This window comes from Cynocephalus volans, chromosome 6 (assembly GCF_027409185.1).
Source record: "Cynocephalus volans isolate mCynVol1 chromosome 6, mCynVol1.pri, whole genome shotgun sequence".
Taxonomy (NCBI): Eukaryota; Metazoa; Chordata; class Mammalia; order Dermoptera; family Cynocephalidae; genus Cynocephalus; species Cynocephalus volans.
Window position 1 is genome coordinate 155,863,982 of NC_084465.1, and position 12,443 is coordinate 155,876,424.

Genomic DNA, 12,443 nt, shown 5'->3' on the forward strand with positions numbered 1-12,443 from the left:
AAGTCTTTAAATGGGATTGTGAATAACAAGAGTCCTTGTAACTCTGATGTGGGTAAAGGAACACTCAAAATAGTAGATAGCAGATGCCCGCCCCACTCAGAATTGCTCACGCCTTTTATATAAATGCTGCTTTCCAAGTTTTGCTCAGATCTTGTAAGTTCTATCACAGCCACGACAGAATGATTCATACTTAAATGCTGTCACTGGTGTCATATTTGATATTAATACGTTTGTAACATTGCTTTGTGCCAGAACATTTAAAAGGACAAAGATCCTGGGAGCAGGAGCAGCCTGACTCCATCCTCAGGGACCACAAAGGCAAGCCCTGCAGAAGGCAATGCCCATTGTGCAGAAAGACGCTGCTGGCCTCTTGCAAGCTGTTCAGATAAGCAGCTGTCCACGGAAGGGAGGGGAGGGGGCCACAGGAGAGGAGGGGGAGGGGAGGCAGAGGTCACTTATCAGCTGCACCAAGCCCTTAGCTGCTGCACTGATGTCTTATCTCAAGCAGGCTCCTGTCTTGCAAGTTTAAAATCTTCCTAAAAGGAGAGAAACAGGAGCCTGGCTCAAGTTCTACCCTCACACTGGGCCAGCCTCCCCTCCCCCACTGCCAGGGCATCTGAAGCCAGTAATTCTTGCCCAACAGGAAGATGGGAACAGGTGCCAACAGTTCCAGGGAGTTCCAGTAATCATTTGAAACTCTGTTCACCACCTCCCCCCAGACAAGGATCCCCTACTCTCAATAAAGAACATAAGTTTGTTTCAGTAAGTTTATTGAAAAATTCAAAGCTTCAACAGCAGCATCCTTTAGAAACTGAAGCATTGCCTGGATCCGTCTTCAAAAACCTGTTCAGTCTGCTAAGTCCGTCACTTTCCTGCAACTGTACCAAGTCCAGGCCGCCTCGCCTTTCCCCTCCTTCCTGCTGAGTCACGCCTGCCGGGCCAGTCTGTCCTTCCCGGCCCTGCAGCCGACGTCCCCGCCTCCGGCCTTCCTGGGCGAGCAGCCGCTCCAGACACTTGCAGAGTCCTCGGCTCGGGCCAGCCTGCCCTGCCGCCGGGCCCCTCCTCGGGAGGCCGCGCGTCCCCGCTCTCCAGGCGCCCCTGCCTGCCAGTCTCCACGCCGCACTCGGGCTTCCTCCGAGGGCCCCTCCAGAGCCAGCAGCGCGTTAGGCGCCCAGGGCGTCACCGTGTCGATCAGACCAAGGTCCCGCTGGGCTGTCACTCGGGGAGGGTGACGTTGGGCACCCAGTCGTTGACGCTGCGGCTCTCCTCGCAGAACAGGCTGAGCTTCTCCAAGGCAGGGTCCTTCAACTCGTCCTCATTGGGGTTCTGTGGAGAGAGCGCGCAGGGATCAGCCTGGCTGGCCGCAGGCCGGGGAGGGGCGACATCGGGGCGCAGGAGGGAGCGGCACCCACCGAAATGAGGATGCAGTGCAAGTCGCCCGGCGCGCCCGCCTCCTCGCCAGCGCCCACGATCGCGGCCAGCCGCTGCACGTCGCCCACGCGCACAATGTCGATGTCGTTCTCGCAGCAGAACGCCTGGATCAGCGTGAAGTGGATCTGCAGCGCGATGTCACCCTCGTCCTCCTCGTCGGCGGCCAGCACACAGAACGTCACGTTGTCGGGGTCCCTGCCCGGGCGGGGGTTCGAGGTCAGGGCCGGCGAGTCCGGGTCCCCCCACCACCCCACCGCTCGGTCGCCCAGCCCGGGCCGCGTCTATACTCACACGTTCAAGACCTTGGCAGACTCGTAGACGCCGGCGGTGAGGCAGCCCTGGCGCTGCGCCGACAGCAGCAGCTCGTGGAGCGCTTTCCCGGCGCCCTGCATCCTGCGGACGAGCCAGCGCCTTGAGCGGGGACCGCAGGGGAGGGCGGCGGAGCCCCAAGCCCTGCCCCGGGGACCCACCCCCGGCTGTCCGGCCCCGACTTGGCACCCGTACGCGCGGCGCTCACCTCCCACCCTGCGAACCCGAAGGCCGTCGCCGAAGCAGCCGCGCTCGCCGCGCCCCAACACCCACCTGGCTGTGCTCTCAGGAACCGTGTCCTGGCCGCGGACTTCTTCCAGAGTCATGGTGCGGTAGGTGGGCAGCAAGTTATCCACAAGCGGAGTGCGGAGGAAACGGTAGCGGAGACACGGTGCCGGGACACCTGCTCGGCGCGCCCACCTCCAGCTAGTGCTCGTCAGCGCCGCGGCGCGCCCTTATATAGCCCTGGGGTGCGGCTCCGCCAGCCGGCGGGAGGCTGCTTGCCCATTGGCCGGCGCCCGCTTTCTGATGCAAATGAGGCGGCGGCCGGCGGCTCGTGCCAGAAGGCCACGTGGGGAGGGGTGCGGGGGATGACAATGCCTCAAATCTGCCGCTTTTGTCGGGGTGTTACCAGGCAGACTGGAGCCTGCAGATTTCATCTCGCCTTTATTTTTTTAAGTCCTTAAAAGGAAAAAGTAAAAAACAAACCAAAAAAACCTGTTTGCTTATATGATGCCGCAATTTTTGAAATGCATATTTACAGAATGTAAAAAAGGTTTTCTTGCGTTTATTCTTATTGCTACCTCTCTACTTTTTTTTTCTTTTAATTTGACGTTTATGAGACTGTGGCATTGAAACCGGAAATTAAAATAAAAATATGCAGCGCCAGTTTGGGGGTTGCAAAAGGCAGTGGGCACAGTCCCCTGCCGCTGACAGTAGCTGCCGCGAGCGCGTCGGCGATGCCTGTCTTGATAATCGATGCCCTTCGGGGTTGGCGCTGGAAGGTCTCAGCCCATCTCCCCGCCCTTGGCCGAGCGCGACGGGGCGCCGGGGAAGGGGGGAGAGGCGAGCAGATTGCGGCCGGCGCATGCTGCTCGTTTGCATTTCTATGGAGGGTGCACAATAGCGGAGGTCTGGCGTGTGGCGGTTTGCAGTAGGGGACAATCAAGGCTTTCTCTTCATAGCAACACTGTCCACCTGCCGCCGGGTGGGGTGGGCAGGGCCCCGCCGCGCGTGGGGGTCGCCGGGCTGCCCGGCGCGTGGGGGTCTAGGCCGCGTGCCGCTCCCCCGCCCCTGGGCGCGCGCCTCCTGCACCTGCCCCGCTGCATGTAGTTGCGCCCCACCGGTTCCTAGCACGCGTGCCGAGCAGCCGCGCTTGATCGGAAGACACGGGGCTGCTGCGCAGTCTACGCGGCCGGGCGCGCTCCCGCTGGGACCCGGCGGCTCAGGCTCTCAGAGCTCGGGGAGCAAGGCTCGGGAATCCCTTTCCCGGGGCGCCATCTACAGGTCAGCCGCAAAGATCCTGACACCCCTACCTCCTTCCCAACACACACACTTCCCTTGGCTTCTGGGGTCCCAGGTCGCAGAGCTGCCAGGCAGGGCCCGCCGAACCCTGTCCAAACTGCGCATTAATGGGAATCAGAGAAAAGTCTGCAAGACGCACGCGGTGGGGGTGGGGTTACCCCGGGGATTGGGGGGCGAAAGGAGACTCCCACCCGGTCCTGACGGAGTAACAGCCCATATGTCTCATGCTATTTGAAATATTTAATTACGTAGCTATGAATATATAAAACCCTTGTTTTCTAATTACAGGATAATAAAGCTCGAAGAGATCTTGGGTGAGGCCAGCAGACTGCAGGCTGCTTTATCCGCCCACTTTGGACCTACAAACCGGCACTCTCGGACGGTTCGCCCCCTGGGCGCAGCGCTACCGGCGTCTGCGTCTTGCGTGCTGCGTGGAGACGCGCGCTGGGGACACCTGGTCGACCCCCCCCCCTTTTCTAGGTGACGGCTGCGAGACTGGCCAGGGCCGTGGGCGGGCCGGCGGATCCGCTGGAAGCTCGGGCCTGCCGCAAGGCTGGGGCGATAACGTAAAAGAACAGCGAACGTTCGTTTGCTTTTCATTCAGGTTCCTCAGGTGCGTGGTAAATACGCAACGTGCTTCCGAACTGAAAGGGAAGTTTTCATCCACCTGCCTTTGCAGGCAGGCACGTTTGCCAGCTCCACGGGCCAAGCGACGAGGTGATGTCTCGCGCCCCCCGGCGGCTTCCCGGAGTCTCAGAAGCGCGCGTTTGCTCCGCTAACAGCTCTGAAATCCGGAGGTGCTCATCACTGCGGAGTCGGGGGCACGTGCTCCCGAGCATTTGCTGCCGTGTCCTTCCTTTCTTTCTCGGTGGTGTATAAAATGATGGTGTGCCTTGATTGGATAAAATACGTTAATTTTTAGTGATTGAGATTTAAGTATTGCTCTTGTTAAGTTTTAAGCATTTTTAAAAATCGATTAATTCCAGGTCCCCAGGAAATGTTGGAAATAAGAGTGACTTGACATCTTAACACCTCCCTAACCCCACCCCACCCCCGCCACACACACACAACATGACACTAGAAATCTGCCCACACACCGGGCCAGAGACACAGGGGCCAGGCTGGAAGTCTCAGCCCCTCCTCCCAGAAGAAGACCCTGGATAGCTCTGCCTTGAGGGGGGTGAGGAAGGGGATGAGGAAGGGGGGCATTTCCAGGCCCCCCCCCAGCCAGCCTGGACCAGGAGGGATGATTGACAACCCCCTGGGGTTATTCTACTTTGCTCGCATTTTTAAGGTATTCAATTTCAGGAAAGCCGCCATTCTGAAATAGGATATGGCGTCACGTGGTTTTATAAGGTCAGTTCCAGTGGCCCCAAAGCCCTCATCTCAATTAGGAAAGAAATGTTTTATCTGGAGGCAAAGTTGACCCGCCACCACCCTGCACTTCAGACAAACGCAGAAGCTGCTGGTGTCCCAGTTCCTGAACTGCTGCAATTCCCGAACTGCTGTGTCCCCTTTGCTGGGGAGCTTATAGAAGGGAAGTGACCATACCCACTCTCCCAAACTGCACTCAGCAAGGGACTCAGCCTGCTTTCTGCCTCTTCAAGTCACAGGTCACTGCGATGTCGCCCCCAAGCTCCATGTGACTGCACCCCTAAACCTTCCCCTGAACCATAATAGGGTAGATGATGGTGACTTTCTCAAGAGAAAACCTCAGACAGCCTCTGTGTTAAAGACCCTTTGGAAATGTTTGTAGTTTAACTGTTTTTAGTACCCCGTTCTCTGAAATACACTTCTCACTTGCTTTCATGGCTTGACTAGGATGTCGGTGGGGAGATATGCTTCATTGGGATGTGGAAGGAAGTAGGCTTTAAGTAATAAGCTTTATGAGACATTCCTTGTTGCAATTTCTCAAATTATTTACATTTGAACAGTGCACAAACATTGTCATTAAATAGCAGGTGCGTGCACTTATGCCACCCAAGCAATGTGCCAGCATCCACTACAGCCCAACAGGAGGCTGCAGGGTGCAAATGGGCTGCCTACCAGCCCCAGGCTGACTGCAGACAGGATTCCTTCAGTCTGTGGGGTGTTTTAAGAAAAGTCAAATTCATTGCCACCTTTCAAAATCCACAGCATTCACATAAAAATCTGGATATCCACCTTCTCTTGGAAAATGGGAAGATTTGCCCACCATTTGCCTACAGCCACCCACCCACCCCACTTCATGGTAACCATCATGGGGGGGGGGTGGCTGGGACCCCCACACTGGGCACTGCTCTCCAGTTCACCACAGTCCACACCAGACCCCAATTAAGAATACCTGGCTGATTTGCTCATTTACATTACCTGCCTTCCCCTATAGGCATTTGCTTTTGCAATCTTTGAAAGAAATTGAAGTTTGAAACACAAAATAAAGGAGTCATTTTCATAAAGATGAGGTCAAAGAGGCTAAGCATCATTTGTGTCTCAGATTCTGCAGAACAGTCTCTTCTATGTCAGCACAGGATTCTTGGAGCAGTCAGGGTTGGCTCCTTTCCAAATGGTTCTGCCTTCCTTTCATTCCTGCCTGTCCCCCACTGTCCCCCACCTCATCCAGCCCTTTCTTGAGGCAGAAAAAGTTTCCTTAGGTTCCTGTGTTTCAAGAAGAGCATTGAGTTTTTTTTCCAAAATTCATGGATGATGAGGTGGGCAGCAATGAGTCAGTGACAATAGTATTAACTCAAACAAGAAACCAAACATTTATGCAAGACACACGGGTGATTGCTTAAAACCCTGCAGTGCATCTGCAGCGCATCCCAGCCTGTACAGGCACCTTATGCCCTGGAGCCGTGCAGCCCCTGCTCCCTGCCCCGAGGGGCAAATGTGGATCTGTAGGTGGGGAGGCTTCAGTTGACAGCTGAGACAGGAAAGAGGAAGCTGAGAAAGAGAAACCCCACACAGCAAAAGCGGACATGTGTGGTCAGTCCCCCTCATGGAGAGAGCTTTCTGGAAGGAGCCGTTACTCTTGGGTGAGCACTTGCTCAGCATGAGAGAGGGTAACATTAGATCGGGGAAATCCTTAGAAGAAATGTGGGAGAGAGGGGACTGAAATTGTTCATGCATTTGGTTTCTTCACCAATAGTGAGAAATGATTCATAGCAGCTGTCACAGCCCTCACTGCAAACCCCACAGATGTGCTGTCTTCCAGCCCAAGTCTTCTGAGTCTCAGTTTCCCCCCCTGGGAAATGAAGATACCACCCTTTGCCCTTCATGAACTTAATAAGGGTTTTCTAAAGATTGCTCCTAGTCACCGTTTGGCCCACAGACAGCTTTGGTTTGGCAGGCAGTGTCCTGAAGGACTCACCAATTCAGGTCAGGCCTGCTTGTGTAGGAGAGTGGACACCGGCATTCTCCATGTGTCACCTGAGGCATGTCCCACATGCCACATTAGGCCTGCTGGTTCATGTAGCCCCTGACTGGCCCTTGTAGACCTTTGAGTTTGGGGTAAACTTCCTTTTCTTACAGCATAAAGTGTGCTGAGATGCTGTGGCACGTTTCTGAAAACATTAACATATAACAGAGTGATAGAACCACAGAACTTCCTAACTGAAAGCCTTCCTTTGTGTTCCAAAAGATCAGTTAAAGTAAATATATTAATACCCCCCCCAAAAGGCAGTATGATATTGGAGGCTGAACTTGGTAGAGCAGTGCTCAAAGCTGAGTTTAGCTGCTTGCTAACTTGGACCTTGAACAAAAAATTAGAGTGTGATTTAAGGTATGAGGTAAAAAGAGTTCATGCTTACTAACCCATTAAATCCACTTTTATTTTTATTGAGCTATCCTAAAGAAGGGCATTCAAAACTGTATACGACAATGGAATGTTTATTTCAACATTTCTTATAGTAGCGAAAAATTAGAAACTGTAATAGAGGACTAGTGTTCAGTCATGCTGTAGTCATAACTGAAACATCATGCAACATAAAAGATGTTTTGAAGAGTATCTCATGGCATGATAACATCTCATTATACAATGTGAAAAAAGCAAGATACAAAATTGTGCAATTCTAATTTTGCAAAACCTTTTAGTGCACGCGAATATCACTGTATAAAGTATCAAAATAGAAATGGTGGTTATATCTTGAAGTGGTGAGATTATGGATGATTTTTTATTTTCTTTACTATGCTTTTCTGCAATTAAACATTCTGCAGTTCAATTCTATATAACACAAATTAAGACTTGTCACATATCATAGCCTCAGTGCCAGATGTCGTTGACCTGATTGCCATGAAGGCCATTGTGCCCAGTGATTTTTGACCATATGGTGACAGATCAAGAAGCCAGACGTCTGTGGAGCCTTGCTTCTGGGGAGGGAGCTGCCAGAGCATGACCTTTGATTCCTGCATTGCTCGTCTTGCTATTTGATGCTGGTGTTTCCATAGCTGAGGGAAAATTGTCATAATTGCTCTCGGCAGTTAACTGGCACAACTGGGACAGAATCTCAAGCAACGTGCTAGAGACATGAGAGAAAGGCCCACCACAGAGTCAGGACCAAGCACCTTACAGAATGCAGCTCATCAAGACGACAGGAAATGTGCTGTGCACATTGTAGCAAGGAGCGATGGAAAAAATTATCTTACTCCTTCTTGGGGAAAATGTGTACTTTCCAGAAATGAGTTACAGTGATCAATTATGAAAATTGTTTCCATTGACTACGTTATACATGTGTCAGGGAATTCTAAAAATTCAAAATAGTTTAATAACCTCAACGTATTTTTGAGGTTCTTGGAGATGTAATTCAGTTTTTCAGTGTTTGAATTTCATCCATTTGAGAAGAGTGGGGCATTCTTGAGTATATTAGTAGTAGTAATGTTGTTATTATCTTATTTACCAGTTTCATAGGGCTTGCTACGTGCCAGGCACTATTCCATGAACTTTAAAAACATCATTTAATCTTCATAACAAGCCTGTTATGTAGGTGCTAGTACCAACATTTTACAGATGAGGAGGGGGCACAGAGAGGTTAAGCAACTTGCCCAAGGTCACACAGCCAGGAGGTAGCAAAGCTAAGTGTTCAGAACTCTCCAGGCTGGCTCCAGAGTTCCTGCTCATAACCAGAAGGAAGAGATGAGCTTTTGTGTAAAACCTGTTGTAGAGCCTTTAGAACGAACCATTTTGTCCACCAAGGACAAGATCATCTAAGTGAAAAGATTTGGTTCTCCTTAGTAGCCTTGAATCTAATGGAGCCTGTCCGGATATTCTGATTGCAGGGCGACATCTTGTGGTCACAGAGAATATTGCTTCCAGCTTCTCTGCAGGACCTTTCCAGGCCTCTGAGGGCTGGCGGTTCAGTGTGAGCCCGTGAGTTCTTGTCACCCGCTAACATCAATGTCCAGAAGCAGCAGACCCCATGGCAATGGGCTGGGCCCTGCCCTGCCATTGGTGAGTAGCCTCTGAGAAGTTAGGCAGGCCCACAAATGCTTCTGCAGGGTTTGGTGCCTGTTTGTCAAAGGACAGCATGTGAACCACCATCAACAGGGGAAAACAGAACCAACCGCCCAGGAACACTGACGTGTCACTGTAATACCTAGGCCCACTTTACAAATGGGAAACTGAGTTTCAGGGAGATGATGCAGCTGGGACTCTAGCCCGCTTCTGCCAGAACTCCAACCTCAGGGTCACCCCGCCGCACTGTGGTGGGCCATTGGCTCACAGCTAAACAGCTGCCCGGTGGCACAGCCCCCCAACAACCCAATTGTGCGGGGGAGAATTCAGGCAGATTGCCTGCCCTGCTTTCCTTACAACACTGGGAATGATCTTTATCTCCCCATGCGCTGTAGTGTTCTGATCTCCCCTCATCAGCCACACAATGCAAAATCTATGGATTATTTTTTCTTACAAACTCACAGGCAAATTTAAACTTGGGAGGGTCCTACAAGGCACCCTCCTCCGAAACACTGCCCAACTTCACAGTCCCTTCAACAGCACATTACATGAACAGCCTGACACCAAGGTATCCCCCTCGTAGAAGGACATCCATCCTAGAGTAGGCAGGCTCCATCTGCCAGTGTGTCCCAGCCACACCCACCACTGCCCGCCATTACACTCTGGGTAGTAACAGCAGCCACAGCTCTTTTATCTCCAAAGGATGCAGCTCCACAATGATGCCTGGAAACCTCTGCTGCTCAGTGGATCGGAGCTGCAGCCTCAGCTTCCCCAGGAGCTTGTCAGAAATTCCCCAGCCCTACAGAATCAGAATCTGCATTTTAACAAGATCCTGGGGTGGGTAACGTATGTGTGCGTGATCATCAGCCAGGCCAGGAGATGTGGGAGGTGCAGGGTGGGGGGTGGACCTGCCTCACCCCCCCAGATAGCAGGAGGAAGACACAGGAATGAGGACTGACAGACAGGGGCATGGAGCAGGGAGGGGTGCTTCCCGGGACCTTACTGGGTGGGCAGTGGCTGAGGACGGGAGGGGCACGCAGCAGCAATGTGATGGGTCTGGGATGTGAAATACCCAGGGGAAATGCTATTGGGCAGTGGCCAATGTGGGAAATCTGGACTACACGTATAACCTTGAGTGTCATCAAGGCCATGGCCATTTGCCAATTATCTCTCAATCTGAGAAAAGGCGAGGCAGCCAAATGCTAGCTGGTCCTCCAGTCTGCTCTGCCCTGATCCGCACGGATAGCATCTGACTTTGCACAGGTTCTCCCAGCTGGAGACTGCATTCCCAGTCCCCCTTGCTGCTAGGGGTGGTCTCGGGACCCAGCTCCAGCCAGCGGGGGGTGAACATTCACATCACTTGCTCAAACAGAAACTGTGAGTCGGCCAACTCGTCCCTTCCTCCTCCCTGCTGCGGTGGTGACCTCACCATGCAGCCACCAGGGCCTGAGCCTGGCTCCCTGCATGACTGTGTGGGGCTGAGCCTTCTCGCTGCTTGTGGACTCCAGACTCTTATGCCCAGGACAGCAAGACACAATCTTTTGTCTTAAGCCAAAGACATTTTGGAGGCCTTTTTAAATTTTTAATTTTCACAAAATTTCAGACATAGGGAAATTACAAGAGTAGTACGACTAAGTATTCCAGTGTACCCTTCACCCAGATTCCCCCACTTTGCTAGATTTGTTTTATCCTTCTCTCTCTCCTTCAAATATATATATATATTTATATATATAAATATTCTGAACCATTGGAGAGCAAGATACAGACATGATGCCCCTCTATCACTATATACTTCTGCGTATATTTCCTAAAAACAGGGGTATTCTTCTACACCTACAAGTAAAATAATCAAATTCAGGAAAATTAAGATTGATAAAGTGCTCTTACTTAATCTACAGATCATACTGAGATTATGCCAATTATACCAGTGATGTCCTCCTAAGCAAAATAAAATCTAGGATGGCGGGATGCATTCGGTTGTCACATGTTTTTAGGCTTTCTGAATCTGAAACAGTTCCTGAGTTTTTCTTTGCAACATTGAGATTTTATGGCATTGACATTTTTTTACAAGTTCAGGCCATGTCGTTGTAGACTGCCCTTCTACGGGGGTGTGTCTGCCGCTGCCTCCTGATCAGATTCAGGTGAGACACTTTTAGCAGGACCCCACAGTGAGATGCTGCGTCCTTCTCGGTGCGTGCTATCAGGAACACCTGCTTTGATCTGTCCTCTTATTACTGATTGCCCCACATTGGAGATCACTTGATCCAGGTGGTATGTTTCAGGTTTCTCCAATATTAAGTTACTATTCTACCTTTTGTAATTAATGAGTGTTTTGCAGGGATACGTCAAAGGTCATTGAAGCCATGTAGCCAAATGGTAACGAGCACAAATGCTGTTTCTATTGTAGAAAACTCGGCAGTAGATCCAAGTTCTTTAACTTAATAACAGTTGTGAGATATATACATTCACGTCCCTCCCCTAGTATTTTGGATAGACAGAAAATTTTTACTAGTTCCCCCAAACCCACATTAAATTAAATATTAATATTTATTAAAAAAAAAAAAAAAAAACAACCCAGGAGGGGTCCTGGATGGTGCATTAACATTTTACCAGAAAAGCAAGAAATATATAGTGTTTTGTGGAGGGGGTTGGGGTCGCTCTGTCCACTAGGTGCTTTCAGCTTCTGTGACAGATGACCCATCTCGGGACCATTTATGTACAGTACCTGCCCCCCCGCCGTCCACCTGGACAGACTCAGCCCCCATGTGCAGGAACGTGTGTGCTGGCCCCTGGCTCTCACTACAATGTCATGGGAACCAGCTCAAATGAGGAAGAGGATGGAGACCCTGTTGGATTGGGTGTCCTGGCCCCAGAGGTTCCGCTCCTGCAGCTCTGCCATCCTCTGCTGTCCCCAACTCCCCCTTGCTCTGCTGTCCTCTCACTTGCCTGTCTCCCTGTGTATTAGTCCGTTTCTGTAGCTTATAACAAAATACTTGAAACTGGGTGATTTATAAAGAAAACAAAATTTATTGCTTACAGTTTTTGAGGCTGGGAAGTCCAAAGTCCATCTGGTGGTGGTGACAGTGACCCAGGGGTCTCACATTGCATGATGTTGGAAGCAGAGAGAGACAGACTGACAGACTCTCCTCTTCTTTTAAAGTCCTCAGAACCACACCCCTGACCACCATTTGTAATCCATTCACTACTGCACGGTCCCACAATCCAATCACCTCCTCAAGGCTCCACCTTTCAATTACTGTAATAGGATTCCCACCCTCTTAACAGTCACCGTGGGGGCCAAGTTTCTAATACGTAAAACTTGGGGACACAATTCAAGCTTCAGTGAATTTGGGGGGACATTCAGTCTAGTACATTTCCCCCCAGGCCCCCCAAATTTCTGTCCTTTTCACATGCAAATACATTCATTTCATCCCCCAAATTCTAACTTGTTTCAACTCAAAAGTCCAAAGTTCCAAGTCCCATCTGTGAAATCAACACAAGTTATCTACTGCCAAGATTCAATGGTGGGACAAACATAGGTACATATTCCCATTCCAAAGGGGACAAACAGGCCAAAAGAAAGGGGTGACAGGTCCCAAACCAGTCTGAAACCCAACAGGGAGGACATTAAATCTCAAAAGTGGCAAATTATGTACCTTGACTCCGTGTTCAACGGTGTGGGGGTTGGGCCCCCAAGTCCTTAGGCAGCTCCGCTTCTATGGCTTTCCAGGTCTCAGGTGATGCTTTCGCTCTC

The 12,443-nt window shown here is 51.1% G+C and overlaps 1 protein-coding gene across 1 annotated transcript; it reads right to left on the reverse strand.

Annotated features, from left to right (window-relative positions):
- Window positions 1–753: 753 nt before the first annotated feature.
- GADD45G (growth arrest and DNA damage inducible gamma) lies at window positions 754–2,157 on the reverse strand. Its single transcript, XM_063100383.1, has 4 exons — window positions 2,014–2,157; window positions 1,723–1,824; window positions 1,413–1,626; window positions 754–1,326 (listed from the first exon to the last, which is right to left on the reverse strand). The coding sequence occupies exons 1-4, from the start codon at window positions 2,064–2,066 to the stop codon at window positions 1,216–1,218; spliced, it is 480 nt and encodes a 159-aa protein (XP_062956453.1). The 5' UTR covers window positions 2,067–2,157; the 3' UTR covers window positions 754–1,215.
- Between the last annotated feature and the right edge of the window lie 10,286 nt (window positions 2,158–12,443).

Excerpts from the sequence above, each read along its gene's own strand:
- GADD45G (XM_063100383.1), bottom strand. The coding sequence starts at position 2,066 with ATGACTCTGGAAGAAGTCCGCGGCCAGGACACGGTTCCTGAGAGCACA. Across the intron at positions 1,825-2,013 it reads GTTCCTGAGAGCACAGCCAG|GATGCAGGGCGCCGGGAAAG; the intron begins GTGGGTGTTGGG and ends GCTCGTCCGCAG. Across the intron at positions 1,327-1,412 it reads TGCACTGCATCCTCATTTCG|AACCCCAATGAGGACGAGTT; the intron begins GTGGGTGCCGCT and ends CTCTCTCCACAG.